Consider the following 15,855-nt stretch of genomic DNA (forward strand, 5'->3'; position numbering starts at 1 on the left):
AACTTTCATGACTGTGTTTGTCATCGCCGTTTGTAGCGTTTGACTCGCTGAACAAAAAAAGTGTTTGACAACAAACTTTGAAAAGCAGTGTCAGTAATTTTAGCACGTCGGTCAAACACAGTTGTTTTTAATACTACGATAGTTTACGATTTTATTTTAGTTGGATGTTGTAAATATTAAGGTAAGAGGAGTTTCGAGCATTTTAGTTGATTGTGAGTTAACTTTCCCGACTCATAACCTAGTTCAGGGTTATTGTGTCATCGCAGTTGCATTGTAGTATTCGACTCGCTGAACAAAAATGTATTTGAAACAGTAGTGTTTTTAAATGTGATGTGATGTACACATCTAAAAAATGTTGGTATGCTCTGTTTTGTACGCCGCGTTCAAAAACGTAGTTCATAACGATATTTATGAATTCTGTCTTAAACTAAAACTCCAATATAATCATTTTTGTTTTATTTGTCAGCATGTGAACACAAGCAGTATGTTCTAGAAGTCTTGAACGTTATTAACGTCATGTTCTCAGGACTCTAGGGCAGTTTTCATATTGGGTTGGGCAAGTTGAAACATGTTTTACTCAACTTAGGGTTGTCACACAGTTGCCAAAGTAAGGGCTTTCTCAAGTTGTTTAAGTTGTTTCTTCTTTTACTTTAGTGCATCTTTGTTTTACATTATGAAACAGAATATGGATCCTCTTACGTTTCACAAGATTGATGAGGGCCTTGAAAGGAGTGAAGTGGACCAGCTGAAGTTTCTGTGCATGGACCTAATTCCCAAGAAACGTTTGGAGACGGTGAATGATGCCAAAGAACTGTTCATGCGACTGGACGAGCAAACACTGCTTGATGACAAGTTACTCATCCCCGAGCTTCTAATCACAATAGGCCGCAATGACTTGCTTGGCATTTTGGGAATGTCCAAAGCTGATGTGGAAAGAAATCTGCAACAACGTGACGCCTCTAGTAAAGGTGTCTCAGCCTACAGGTATGAAGAAAATACATTGTAAATGTAGATTACCCTAATCAGAAATCCACTCTTAACTTGATAAAGGAAAGCACACTGACGTGCTAAACTAGATTAACTAGATAGATGTAGTTGCCAGTGTTATCAATATCACATAGTTCTCTTAAAAAGGGCTGTACTTATTGTACTGTTAATATTTTATGTTACAATGCATGTGACTTGTTTTGTCTTACTGTCGTCTCATCACAGAAAAATGCTGTTTAGATTGTCTGAAGACATGACAGAAGACAATCTCGGGTCAGTTAAGTTCCTTGTGAAACTTCCAAAGGCAAAACTAGGACGGTCTGCTGTGAGTTATATATTTTGAGCATTATATATTTCTGAATATATAATGTTAGTGCAGATTACATACGAATAATGCTATTTAATTAAGCATATGGTTATAATGGGTTGCACTTTAACCGGTTACTATAAAACAATACTGTTTTATGTGAATCATACAGACATTTCTAGATGTTATGATTGAGATGGAAAAGCTACAGAATCTTGGGGAAGACAACCTGGATGAACTTTACAACATTCTAGACAAATGTGACAAACAGCTGGCCTGCAGGATACAGGACTACAGGGCCCAGGAACAAGGTTACTGATTAAAATCTAATTAATTGTCTACTACTTAATTATCTAATTTTCTCATTTCTCCAAACATAAACAACAGCTTTTTTAATTTTGTCCAATAGGAGGCAGACTTCCTCTACGGGAAGTGTTTCCAAACGTGCCAGTTTCCTTACCTGGTGAAAGTATGCCAGGACATGTAAGTATGCCAAATCTTTGCTTTAAGATGCATTTGGACACATAATTTTCACATAGTGTAACTATGATGTCAATTTCTGTGTAGTTGTTATTTCTGTAAAAATGACTAATATAATAAATAATTTATTTTTTATTTATTTATTTTTTTTTACTAGTGGGTGCAGGAAACTATAGTTAATTTATGTAAGTGAGGATAGCACAATAAACTGTGACATATTATATAAATAATATGTGACATAAACATATTATACCCAAAAACTCTTCATACCAGTAAAATTTATACAACCTGTAAACCAGACTACCAGTAAAATGTATACAAATTTGGGACCAAAAATTATTTAAACACTTTAACCTGACCATGTTTTGCCTAAGTGTTTTTTCTGCAACTTTTTAACATCACAGACTGAACAAAATTAGGCATTGTGTGGTAATTGGTTGACCTAAATTAGTATTATCTAATTGTCTTTCTATCAAAGTTATCTAAAATGATCAAGATGAATTTGTTCTGACACAGTTTAACTCTGAGTTCTTGTAATATTTTATTACCGTTTTCAAAACTATAGTTAATAAAACTATGGTAAATAAATTGTGGTAATGTGAGAAATGTTGAAGCTGTCTGAATAAATTTTGGTTTGACTGTATTGTGAGGTCTTATGGCATGAGGGTAAGAAGAATTAACAGCCAGTTTTCTTTAAAATTGTCCCATATTCAAGTGACCCAACAGAGTACCAAATGATTATTTTTGTTGTAACATTCAAAAGACACAAAATTGCAATTACCATTGTTTTTCCCCTGCTGTCCATGACCCTATCACAACAGAAGTTCAGGTGTTTTTTAATGCAGTCACAACACACCAATTGAGAACCACAGCTTATACTTGGCATTTATAACTTCCTGAAATGCTCTCATGTAAATCAGCATTTTCATGAAGTGAGGTGCTTCTAAAAATACCAGTTCTGATTGTTTATAATAGTTGTAATCACATTCCAATACAGAGTGCAGTGTTAGTTTAGTGAGACATACATTTGAAATGATAAATTTACTGCAATTCAATGCATATTAATCTGTTTTTTCTCTTCCCTCCACGTCTTGGCATTATCACAGCAAATGGAGACAGAACATATATGTAAGTTATACTCTCATACAAACTTTGAATTTTGTACATTACTGAACATATCTCTCACCATATGTTTTTCCTTAGGGAGGAGAGACTCGCTTGTTACCGATTCAGATCCTGAACACAGAGTAAAAAAGACACCTTACATTTCATTCTTAATATTAAATATTGTTTTATTGTTACATTACAGGTGAATGTTTAAAAAACTATTTAAAGCACCACTGCTTTTAGTGGTTTATCATTTTATAGTTTCACACTCCTATAGAAGTTACAAACAAATGCTCATAATCACATCAAATTAGTATAATTAATTTCAAATTATTACTGACCAAAATTATACATGCAACACTTTTTTTGCCCCCATTTTACATGAGCTGAACTCAAAGATCTAAGACTTTTTCTATGTACACAAAAGGCCTATTTCTCTCAAATATTGTTCACAAATCTGTCTAAATCTGTGTTCGTGAGCACTTCTCCTTTGCCGAGATAATCCATCCACCTCACAGGTGTGGCATATCAAGATGCTGATTAGACAGCATGATTATTGCACAAGTGTGCCTTAGGCTGGCCACAATAAAAGGCCACTCTAAAATGTGCAGTTTTATCACACAGCACAATTCCACAGATGTTGCAAGTTTTGAGAGAGCGTGCAGTTATCATGCTGACTGCAGGAATGTCCACCAGAGCTGTTGCCCGTGAATTGAATGGTCATTTCTCTACCATAAGCCGTCTCCAAAGGCGTTTCAGAGAATTTGGCAGCACATCCAACCTGCCTCACAACTGCAGACCACATGTAACCACACCATCACAGGACCTCCACATCCAGCCTCTTCACCTCCAAGATCGTCTGAGACCAGCCACCCGGACAGCTGCTGCAACAATCGGTTTGCATAACCAAAGAATTTCTGCACAAACTGTCAGAAACTCAGGGAAGCTCATCTGCATGCTCATCATCCTCATCAGGGTCTCGAACTGACTGCAGTTCCTTGTCTTAACCGACTTGAGTGGGCAAATGCTCACATTCCATGGCATCTGGCACTTTGGAGAGGTGTTCGTCGTGTGGGTGAGCAGTTTGCTGATTTCACGTTCACAGCGGTTTGCTGATGTCACATTGTGGATCGAGTGGCCCATGGTGGCGGTGGAGTTATGGTATGGGCAGGCGTATGTTATGGACAACGAACACAGGTGCATTTTCTTGATGCCATTTTGAAGGCACAGAGATACCTTGACAAGATCCTGAGGCCCATTGTTGTGCCATTCATCCATGACCATCACCTCATGCTGCAGCATGATAATGCACGGTCCCATGATGTAAGGATCTGTACAGAATTCCTAGAAGCTGAAAACATCCCAGTTCTTGCATGGCCAGCATACTCACATGACATGTCACCCATTGAGCATATTTGGGATGCTTTGGATCGGCGTATACAACAGCATGTTCCAGTTCCTGCCAATATCCAGCAACTTTGCAAAGCCATTGAAGAGGAGTGGACCAGCATTCCACAGGCCACAATCAACAACCTGATAAACTTATTGCAAAAGAGATGTGTTGCACTGTGTGAGGCAAATGGTGGTCACACCAGATACTGACTTGTTTTCGGACCCCCCCGGACCCCCCAGGACCCCCCAATACATTAAAACTGCACATTTTAGAGTGCCCTTTTATTGTCGCCAGCCTAAGGCACACCTGTGCAATAATCATACTGTCTAATCAGCATTTTGATATGCCACACCCGTGAGGTGGATGAATTATTTTGGCAAAGGAGAAGTGCTCACGAACACAGATTTAGACAGATTTGTGAACAATATTTGAGAGAAATAGTTCTTTTGTGTACATAGAAAAAGTCTTAGATTTTTGAGTTCAGCTCATGAAAAATGCAAAAACAAAAGTGTTGCTTTTATAATTTTGGTCAGTGTATTAATTCACAGACCAGGTACTGTTTAAATGGGATAAATATAATTTCATAAAAATCACACAAATATGATTTATTAATAAGATGTGTATGTGTGTACTGGCTGTTTGTGAAGTGTTTTGTAAATTTAAAAATGCAATTTTAATGTGATTTTTTTTTTTTTTTTTTTTTCTCTCCCCTTTTCTTTGCATTATTGTAGACTGGGGAATATTACAATGTGACTCAGCGGCCTCTTGGATACTGTTTGATCATCAACAACTTCAACTTTAAGAAAATGTCCCCATTGTCCAACCGGACAGGAACAGATAAGGACAGAGGTATTTCAGGCGAATGCATTGTCTTACACGTATTACTTAAAAATGTTTCTAAATTAGACTAGTTCACTTCCAGAATAAAAAGAATCCTGATCATTTACTCACCCCCATGTCATCCAAGATGTTCATGCCTTTCTTTCTTCAGTCGAAATGAAATTAAGGTTTTATTTAATTAAGGAGGAAAGCATTCCAGGATTTTTCTCCATTTAGTGGACTTCAATGAGGGATCAGTAGGTTGAAGGTCCAAATTACAGTACAGCTTCAAAGGACTCTACACAATCCCAGCTGAGGAATAAGGGTCTTATCTCTTAAAAAAACACGATGCACATCTTGTAGAGCCTTTTGAAGCTGCGTTGAAACTGCAATTTGGACCTTCAACCTGTTGGTCCTCATTAAAGTCCACTATAAGGAGATAAATCCTGGAATGTTTTGCTCAAAAACTTTAATTTTTGTGCAACTGAAAATAGAAAATCATGAACATCTTTGATGACATTGGGATGAGTACATTGTCAGGTATTTTTTATTCCGAAAGAGTGAAAGTGAGCTAATCCTTTAACACACACACTTTCTCTCTCTCTCTCTCTTTGTTTCTGTAGATGACCTTAGCAAAGTGTTTCAAAGAATGCATTTCAAAGTTATAGTTCAGAACGATCTGACAGCTTCTGAAATGAAGGACGTGATAAGGCAGTTTGCAAAAGAGGATCATACTCGAATGGGTGCTTTTGTCTGCTGCGTCCTTTCGCATGGAGAGAAGGGCACAGTGTTGGGTATTGATGCTAAAGAGGTTGAAATCCGTGAACTCACAAAGCCTATTGCTGAATGCCATACACTAGCAACCAAGCCCAAGCTTTTCTTCATTCAAGCCTGCCAAGGAAGTGTGGGCCAGAATGGTGTATGGACAACAGATGCACCAGATCAGAACCCTACAGAAGAAGACCCATATGAGGACGATGCTTATAATCCTGCATGCCGTTCTATTCCTATAGAAGCAGATATGCTAATAGGAATGGCCACAGTAGAGCACTACCAGTCATTCCGCCACACTAGAGAAGGGTCTATCTATATCCAGGAGCTCTGTCATCAGTTGGAGCAATGCTGCCCCAGGTGAGTTCAAAACAAGACTCTGTTATGTCTTGAATGAAAGATGTTTGCATGTGAGTGGTTCTCAAATGTGCCAGTGCTAGATTTGTAGAAATTCATGTTCCATATGATAATTACAGGTGGTCAAATATGACCAAGGATTTTGTGGAATTAAGGTTCCTAATTGATGTCGCTTTCCATTGATGTATGGTTTGTTAGGATAGGACAATATTTGGCCGAGATACAACTATTTGAAAATGTGGAATCTGAGGGTGCAAAAAAAATCTAAATATTGAGAAAATTGCCTTTGAAGTTTTCCAAATGAATGCACATTATTATTATTATTATTAAAAATTATGTTTTGATAGAAGATTTACAAAATATCTTTATGAAATATGATCTTAATATCCTAAAGATTCTTGAACTGAAAGAAAAATAATTTTGACCTATACAATGTATTTTTGGCTATTGCTACAAATAAACCCATGCTACTTAAGACTGGTTTTGTGGTCCAGGGTCACAAAAAAAGAAAAAAAAAAAGTTTGACTCATGTGTGCAGAATTTATTTTACTCTACAATTCAGAAGTTTGGGGTCAGGTTTTTTTCTTTTTTGATGGTTTGATTTTTAGGTGGGTCCATAGAGTTATGTTCTTGTCTGTTTTTTCTTGACAGAAAAGAGGATATCCTGTCCATCCTGACAAAGGTAAACCATGAAGTGAGCTTGAAAATTTTAAAGGGCTGCAAGCAGATGCCTGAACCTCGTTATACCCTCACTAGGAAGCTGGTTCTGCCATGGGCATCTAATTGATTTCTCTGTGACTGGACTCATGCTGGAGAAGTTTCCGTTATTCCATTAGGCAGAATCTATTAATCCTTCAGGGCGGATCAAGGCACATTGGTACTATAGATTCAAATTGATCTTGCTATCTCTGTGAGTCTGATCTTAATTATTAAATAAGACTATGAGAATGTGTACTGCACTGAGTGATCTTTTTTTAAACTGCAGTTTAAGTAATAAAACATTTATATTTTATAACAAATATTTTTAAAGTAATGTTAAGGAATAAATGAATTAGTTTTGAATGATGTTTGTATATGCATATTTTTGACATTTCTGTCTTGATTTCTTGATTCTTAAGTCTCATTTGTTTAAATATTGAATTATTTTATCATATAATGGTATAATGCTTGCTTTACAAAACACAAGGTTATTTTCCACACTCTTTCTGACCCCGTTATGTTGACTTTTTTTCCATTATTGTTTAAATTTTAACTGCACAAATGTTTTTTCTGTTACATAGAAATGCACAAGAAACAAAATAATAATTCTAATAAATAAAAATAAATAAAAGTTACCAGTTTCATAATGCTCAGTGCCACCTTTAAGTCTTATGCTATCGCCTTCTGAAGATCTTACATTTATCCATTAAAATATAAGTCATCTTTTCCATTGACATCTTACAATTTATTTTAGCCAACATCCTATATTTGGTGCTCAAATACTTTGAGCTGTTTAGTTTGCAGGATACACACTCATAAATGCATATTAAAAATCATGATCTCCTTAGAATAAAAATTAAATAAAAAATGTACTTGTCTATCATTTCTTTCACATCTTTCTAAAACTTGACTTCACATTTCCCTTCCAGTATGCAATAATATAGGGTAGGTGCATCTTAAGCAAGTATCATTTCTATATTAAGATAGGTGACTGTTATGCTGAGTTATTTTGTGATTTGAATATGAAATTTCTTATTGTAATGTTTTATAGGAATATTGCATGTATAGACTTTCCTAAAATGACAAAAGATTATTGTTAATAAAGATTGTTAAAAAAAAAAAAAACTTTGGGGCTTTGACTTTATTCTGAATGTATCATTTCCTAAACTTGTTTACAAAGAAATGAAAATTGTAGTGAATCCTCTGTATACTGTATATACAATATACTATATTATAGTCATTCTGGGACCTTCAGCGATCATGAAAACCATCATGGTTGCTGGTATCCACCCCCACATTACCTCAAAATCAGACCCTAGGTGAGAGAGAAAGAAAAGAGGGAGAAAATAATTAACTAAATAAACAGTAATATCCTGGTAAGGTTTTCAAGTGTTATATGCATGAAAACTAACATTGTTCCATGTTATAAAGCAGGTTTCCCTGTGTTTATTAAGTGCATATAAATCCAGGGTCAGCACTGAATGTTCCTCTGGACATCAAAGCTTTTGAAAAGTAATTGCGTTTGTTTGTGTTTGGCCCAAAACTTGTGGAACATGACTCCTGTATCTATTTCCTGCTATTTAAAATTAAACATATGGTGGTAAACAAGACCCATTCTTCCAATATTAATAGTTAAGTGATACCTGATTTTGAATTCTACATTTTGAAGTACATTTGGTCCTCCACACTGGTATGAACAGCCCTATGTGGTTACACATTCGCACAGTTTGTTTTAAAAGTGTTTTCTAAAATGTTTTTTTTTCTTCTGATGTCTAATTAGTCAAAGCTCTGACAGAATATTGGAGAATTTTCCATGTCATGAAGAAAAAGGAAGATTTCAGTTTTAGATAATTACGCATTTACTGTATTAAAATAGAATATAAGTCTTGTTTTTATATAACGAATTACCTTATGCCATGAGTTAGCCTACTTTATGTTTGTATTTTTTAAAATGTGTTTTTACAGTCATGAAGTCATTGTTTACCAGTATGTTAGTTGGCCACTTAATACCGCGGCCATTTAATTTTACTTTGGAAGGGCGGAGATTCCGAATCTCAGAGCGTGAGGATCCTGTCTGCCTATCGGTCTCTCTCGCTCTCTCTCCCCGCAATACACTCGGTCAACTGGCTTAAATATCCGTGTCCACAGACGCGACAACATCTGTACATTTTCTTCCAGACTGGTCTGCATTGTGTCTTCAGGCATTGTAGGTCTTTTGGCTGAGGTGAGTGTTTACTGTTTACTCATTCATGTTTTCGCGCCTGTGCACGAAAGCGCGCCAACAGCAAAACTTCCTGCTTTTCCCCCCGGCTCGCTGCACAGTGAACTAATGCACCAAACAATGGATATTTCGAAACCATTTTGAAATTCCGAATTTGATGCATGATTTCGTTAATATACAAACATGTAATGTTTCTGTTGTTATTACAGATGGGTAAAACTGGTACTGGCAGCAACAAAAGTCAGGGTAACCAGAATGAGCAGAAGAAGCTCCAAGCATCAGATGGATCAAAGAGAAAGAAGACTGTAAAGAGGAATTCACAAGCAAGTATTTCATTTTATTAAGACTGTGAAAGTATATTTAGTATGGTGTCTCATACTCTGAATTTATCCTTTGCAAGTGTTTTTAAACAAACCCAGAGTGGGCAGCCAACTGCTGCAGCGCCTAGGGAGCAATTGGAGGTTTGGTGCCTTGCTCAAGGGCTTCTCAGTTACGTGTAATGTGTGTGGAAGAGAGCGCTGTTCATTCTCATTTCCTGCTGGTACTGAAATTCGAACGACTCTCTAACCATTAGGCCACAACTTCCCCCGACAGACTAAAATGTCTTGTTATTCAGATTAGATAGATGCTGTTGTAAAAATGTTAATTTCAACCACGTGGAATGGCCAAGGATCAGCAATCTCCATGTAAAACTGAATCCAAACTGAAACCAAACCGTAAGTCTTAGAGACTTGAAACTTGGAGGGATGGTAGTTGTACTTCTACAACGCCACCAAGGCTTGCCCCAGTCGGCTGACGGGCGCGCTACAGCGATCAAAATTATTAAATCACTCATAACTCCTAAACTGTTCATCGCAGGCTCAAGTGTCTTACGTTGGAATCCTTGGCTCATGCTGGAAAAACGCACTCCTCGGCTTCGTCCGTCACCTGACACTTTCTGGTATTTTGCTTTTTTGAAAAACCTGGTTTGGCTCCACTTAACTGAGAAACCTAGTGACTAGTTTGCAAAAGTTTGCAAACTAGTCCTAGGTTTTTTGGACGATTGGAACCAAACCAGTGCAAGAAGATTCTCTGGAGAGTGAATATCAATAATTATAAAAAACTTTTAACCTTCCGTCACAAAGGGATGTCAAAACGTTCGAAAGGGTCAGGGCTGCCTTTACTAAAACAGCTATAACTTGAACAGAATGAGATATCTTCACCAAACTCACAACGTATGTAAGAGCTGAGTCTGAGATAACAACATAAAAAAACATAACAATGGCAATAACTACACAACCATTTATCCTATCATCGTGAAAATCGTTAGGCACGTACTCGGTCCATAGTGCCACAAGCGTATTTTTAAAAACATGGCTGCCATGGCCAATTAAATTTGAGCACCTATTAGACAAGGTTAACGGCGGTTGATCGGAATGAAAATCTATAAGGTCTGTAAGAAAACAATTGTATATAGCACTGTTTTTCACACATATGCACAATATTTATATCATACGATAGACTTTCTCATTCTGAACAATTTTGCCTCTAGAACCACTGCTGTCAATTAAACCGTTAGTTAAATGATTGAGAGGTTTTTCACTCAATTTGGAAAAAAACAATGCAGTATAATTCTCTGGAGTCTCTAGGTCAGTAATTATCAAAAATGTTGGTATTTACCCTCTGGGAAGCTCTAACAGGGTCATTTAGAAAAGGGGCCTGTCCAAATATACCCAGAGGCCTATAAAACCTAAACAAAAACTTGAAACTTGATGAAACCTGGTGAGCACATGCAACAGGTGATTCTAAACAAGCATGCAAAGTTTTAAGGAGATTGGACTGTATTTGTCGCTAAAAGGGTTTGAAAACTCTGTATGTCTATGGTAAATTACATGAATTTACCAAAAATGCTGTTTTTAATCATTGATTTAGGTCAGGGGTGTCCAAAGTCCGGCCCGCGGACTACTGAAATGTATTATATGTGGCCCGCCAAACATAATTCAAATTCAAAATTTGCCGTTTCACAATCTCAACACAAGGTGACAGCACTTGTTTTTTGACCAGATGTAGCATTAAAACGCAGCGATAACAATTTGATAACAAATGCGCTGTCATTTGTTTACTGCGCACAAATTCCTAAATGCGCCAAAAGCGGGAGAGCGCTGCTCAACAAGCTTGCATTTATTTGACCCAAAATACAACATAAAACAACAAAAGCATTAATATTGTGAAATATTTTTACTATTTAAAATAACTGCTTTTTTATTTGTATACATTTTAAAATGTAATTTTCTATTTACTGAACTTTCTATTTATCAAAGAAACCTGAAGAAATTCTGCTCAACTGTTTTTAACAATATAATAATAATAATAATAATAATAATAAGTGTTTTTTTGAGTAACAAATCAGAATATTAGAATGATTTCTGAAGGATCATGTGACTGGAGTAATGATGCTAAAAATTCAGCTTTGAATTCACAGGAATAAATTACATTTTAAAAATATATTCAAATAGAAAACAGTTATTTTCAGTAGTAAAAATATTTCAGAATTGTACTGTTTTTGCTGTACTTTGGATCAAATAAATGCAGGCTTGATGAGCAGAAGAGACTTCATTAAAAATCTTAACGGGCTTGCTAAATAATATGTAATGTCTTTTTCCTTATGTGCCTAAATGCCTTAAGCACTTGAATCCTGGTAATCGCTGCTTGCCGCTATATTTAAAAGTATTTTTTGTCATGCAGGGAGACAAAGAAAACATTCCTGAATATGTTCCAAGGACAAATGGACCTAAAAGAAAGCGGGAACCCCTTCAACCCACCAGCAATATTTCTGATCATTACCCAAAAAAGAAACGAGTGGGCAAGTCATTTATTTGCAAGCTGTTATGTTAATAAAATAAAATATAAGTCAAGCTTATCCTTCTCCTAACATGTCCTTATTTTCACAGTGTCAACACAGAGGGAATGTTATTCCATGTCAAAAAGGCCTCTCGGACATTGTTTGATCATCAACAACTTTAACTTTGAGGGAACGTCACTTGGAAACCGGAGAGGGACAGACAAAGATAAAGGTATTTTTGGAAATCTTCTAAATTTGTTTAGATACTTTGTACTTTAACATATTCTACTGTTGAATTTTTCAAACATGGCTTTGTGAAGATCTAACTGTATTTTCCACTGTCTTCTAGATGATCTCACCAGAGTGTTTCAAAACATGTTTTTCAAAGTTGAGGTGCGGGATGATTTGCAAGCGTCAGATATGCTAACTGTGATAAAGGAGTTTGCAGAGAGGGATCACTCTCAGATGGATGCTTTTGTCTGCTGCATCCTGTCCCATGGAAAGAAAGGCTCTGTTCTGGGAACAGATGGAATACCAGTTCCGATCAGTGAACTCACACAGCTTTTTGCTGAATGCCGCACGCTAGTTAAAAAGCCCAAGATTTTTTTCATTCAAGCCTGTCAGGACAACGAGGCCCAGCAAGGTGTGCTGATAGCAGATGGACTAGTGAAAACTACAGAAGAAGGAACATTTGAGCAGGGTTCTCATACTGCAGCATCGCACAGTGTCCATAAAGACGCTGATTTCCTCATTGGAATAGCAACAGTTGAGTCTTACAAATCTTTCCGGCACGTAAAAGATGGGTCCATCTTCATTCAGGAGCTCTGCAAACAGCTGGAAAGTGGCTGTCGAAGGTAAGTTGTGGACTTGATTTTGAGAAGGTTTAGATTTTGAAACTTAATGTCAGAATTAAAGAACCTATTTGCATTTGATGTTCAAGAAAGAGTTCATCCAAAAATGAAATTTTGCTGAAGGTTTACTCAGCCTCAGACCATGTATATGAGCGTGTTTAGAAATTTAGCATTACATTGCTTGCTCTGAAGTAAATGGGTGCCGTCAGCATGAGAATCCAAATAGCTGATAAGAACATCACAATAGTCCACAAGTAATCCACACAACTCCAATCCATCAATTAACATCTTGTGCTTCATCATTAAGCTTTCATTGCTTCACAAGAAGTTAATGAACTGGATTCATGATTACTTGTAGATTGTGATGTTTTAATCAGCTGTTTGAACTCTCATTCTGACGGCACCCATTCACTGCAGACGGTCCATTTGTGAGCAAGTGATGTGAATGCTACATTTCTGCAAATCTGCTCTGATGAAGAAACAGCTTCATCTATATCATGGATGGCCTGTGTGTGTGTAAATTTTAAAGATTTTTTCCTTTTTGAATGAACTATTCCTTTAACATCAATTTTGGGTGAGTTTATCAAAAGAAATGCAATGCGCCTTTGAATCACACTGTGTTCTGATCATCACTATCAAAGGTTGTGAATGCACATGGCCACATTGCATTTGTAAACGCTAATGCATTTTGATGTTTCATAGACAACACTGAAGAACAACCAGCTCATATGTCTTACATGTATCTTTTTTATTCTGGCAGGAAAGAGGACATTCACTCCATTTTAACAAAGGTGAATAATATAGTGAGCTCCAAAATTCTTCAGGGTAGCAAGCAGATGCCTGAGGTGCGGTACACTCTAACCAAAACACTGGTCCTGCCCATGCAGTGAGGCTTCTGATTGGCTGCGGCATGACAATCTGGCATCCATCTATCTATCCCTCCCTCCCTCACTTCTAGGGATGGCGAAAACTAAAAAATTTCTTGACCGACCACCGAGCCTCATTAGCCGGTTGAACCCGGTTAACCGATTAGTTTAAAATATGGTACGCTATTTGAAATAACAGCCATTTCGAGCCGCGCCTGCAATTTCGCAACTCTGTCGCATCTCTCTGCCGCTCTGCCTCCCGCACACACACACTGCCACTCACGTCACTTTTTTAAAATCCCCTACAGCGCGAAACATGAGTCCCGCAAACGCGGCGCCGAAGCGCTTGTTGTATGTAATCGTAGGACAAATGGCTCCTTAGTTTCAAATGGTTTGGGTACAAGGTGATCGCTTTGAAAATAAAGGCGTTTGTCTAGGTTAGAAGCTCATTTGAAACATTGCCACGGCTCATTTAAGAAAATGACAGCTCCGAAGAGACGCCGCTCTAACCTCGAGTGTTTTAGCCTGTTGCCTTTACTTTTCGGAAACCTTGTGAGCGCGCGAACCCAAACGCTGTGACCTCGCGCCAAATGTTTTTATTGGTTTATTAAGTACAAACAGGCGAGTTATGAAAAATTGAGTGTGAGGGATAATTTGTTCACTTAACACAAAAAGATGAGGAATGAGATGGCTAACTGTAGTAGCGTATAGTCCACTGTCTATAATAGCCTAATTTAGATATCACTTTTTTTTTTAACCGACTACCGACAACTTTGACCGGTTAACGTTGATACGGTCAACCACCGGTCAAACGGTCATCGGTTAACATCCCTACTCACTTCTGTGAAAAGTACTGTTTGTAATGCATATAGAGTTTTAATCCATAAAAGTCAAGTATGTACTATATATAGCTACCGGTTGTAAATTGGTACTGCAGTCTAAATTCAGAATATTGGAGAAAGTAGTTTGTCTGGCCTTCTCCTTAAACTCCACTGGGGTCACAACGGTTGCCAGATTGAAGACTTTCAACAGGAGTGAGTGCAATTGACAATGGAAGGTGATGAGCCTAACACTGCAAGCTGATGCAGTGATTTATCTGTGTTTTAATATGCCTCATCATAAAACTTTTTAGATGGATTCTGGGTCTTTTGGGGTCAGTTACGATGCACCTTTAATGGGGACATTGGGTGCCCATTTTCCACAAGTAGGTATGATAATTTAGGGTCTTCATGAAATGTCTGTAACGTACTTTGGTTAAAATTCCTCAGTGGTGATGTAAAACAACACCCTTTTTACCTTGTCAGAAACAGCTCTTCTCACAGCAACTCATTTGATTTGATGGTCTTTCACATCACGTTTATGTGTTGTTGAATGTTATCATAACTGGATAATGTCAAATGCATTTCATTGTACATGGAGTAATGGACCACGTTTTTGTATTTAAGCAGTTCAAATATTATTTTACATGCAGAAAAGTCTTTTTGTTACGGTTTATGTAATATGCACTTATCTGCAAAATTTCTGTATTGTAAATACGTGTTTGCAATTAAAAAATAAAAAGCAAATTGGTCTTAACTGACTTATGATTTGCTTTGATTTAACAGGTCTAGGCTTGAGTTGGAACAAATGTGTGTGTATATTTAAGAACGCTTCCATTAAAACTCTGGGGTTTGTAGTGTAATTATAGAACCATCAATGGGAACCATCTGTTTGCTGAAATCTTACAGGAACAAAATAACAGAAACTGAACTAAGCAAACCAACATAACAGGCTGGGATGGACAGGACCTGATCAAGAACAGATGAAGCACTAAGGTTATATGTACAAAAAGAGCTAATAGACCAACAAGAAACACCTGAAAGGCAATCAAGGAACTGAAAGATGAGAAAAACTATAGAAAAAAAAGACTACAAACAGAACGGGAAACAGAAACACAGCAAAAATACAAAACAAGAGTCCAAACAGACACAGGAGATATTGTAATAGTTTTCAGGTTTAGATTTATTTAAGGTTCATACACCTTTTGACCAATCGGTCAGGTTACGCTCAAAAAATGCAGTTGTAGTTTTGGTTACGAAAACATCAAATTTGGTATAGAGTACCTTGTGAAAAGTATTCATAGCCCTTCATTTTTTCACATTTTGTTACATTGCTGCCTCATGTTGAACTGCTTTAA

At 37.0% G+C, this 15,855-nt stretch overlaps 2 protein-coding genes across 2 annotated transcripts in view; both read left to right on the forward strand.

The window, feature by feature from the left end:
- The window catches only part of casp8 (caspase 8, apoptosis-related cysteine peptidase), a 7,726-nt gene extending 146 nt beyond the window's left edge, over positions 1 to 7,580 (forward strand). Inside the window, exons 2-10 of the mRNA XM_051112737.1 lie at positions 683 to 984; positions 1,213 to 1,312; positions 1,467 to 1,605; positions 1,704 to 1,777; positions 2,881 to 2,902; positions 2,978 to 3,021; positions 5,006 to 5,123; positions 5,717 to 6,224; positions 6,873 to 7,580. Of these exons, the coding sequence (XP_050968694.1) occupies positions 686 to 984; positions 1,213 to 1,312; positions 1,467 to 1,605; positions 1,704 to 1,777; positions 2,881 to 2,902; positions 2,978 to 3,021; positions 5,006 to 5,123; positions 5,717 to 6,224; positions 6,873 to 7,008 (1,440 nt within the window). The 5' untranslated portion in view covers positions 683 to 685 and the 3' untranslated portion in view covers positions 7,009 to 7,580. The remainder of the gene's footprint in view (positions 1 to 682; positions 985 to 1,212; positions 1,313 to 1,466; positions 1,606 to 1,703; positions 1,778 to 2,880; positions 2,903 to 2,977; positions 3,022 to 5,005; positions 5,124 to 5,716; positions 6,225 to 6,872) is intronic.
- A 1,392-nt stretch (positions 7,581 to 8,972) lies between these two features.
- casp8l1 (caspase 8, apoptosis-related cysteine peptidase, like 1) lies at positions 8,973 to 14,049 on the forward strand. Its single transcript, XM_051112738.1, has 6 exons — positions 8,973 to 9,144; positions 9,351 to 9,468; positions 11,870 to 11,983; positions 12,072 to 12,194; positions 12,312 to 12,816; positions 13,574 to 14,049. Exons 2-6 carry the CDS (start codon positions 9,351 to 9,353, stop codon positions 13,701 to 13,703), a joined length of 990 nt encoding a protein of 329 aa, XP_050968695.1. The 5' UTR covers positions 8,973 to 9,144; the 3' UTR covers positions 13,704 to 14,049.
- The last annotated feature ends 1,806 nt before the right edge of the window (positions 14,050 to 15,855 follow it).

This window comes from Labeo rohita, chromosome 6 (assembly GCF_022985175.1).
Source record: "Labeo rohita strain BAU-BD-2019 chromosome 6, IGBB_LRoh.1.0, whole genome shotgun sequence".
Classification (NCBI taxonomy): domain Eukaryota; kingdom Metazoa; phylum Chordata; class Actinopteri; order Cypriniformes; family Cyprinidae; genus Labeo; species Labeo rohita.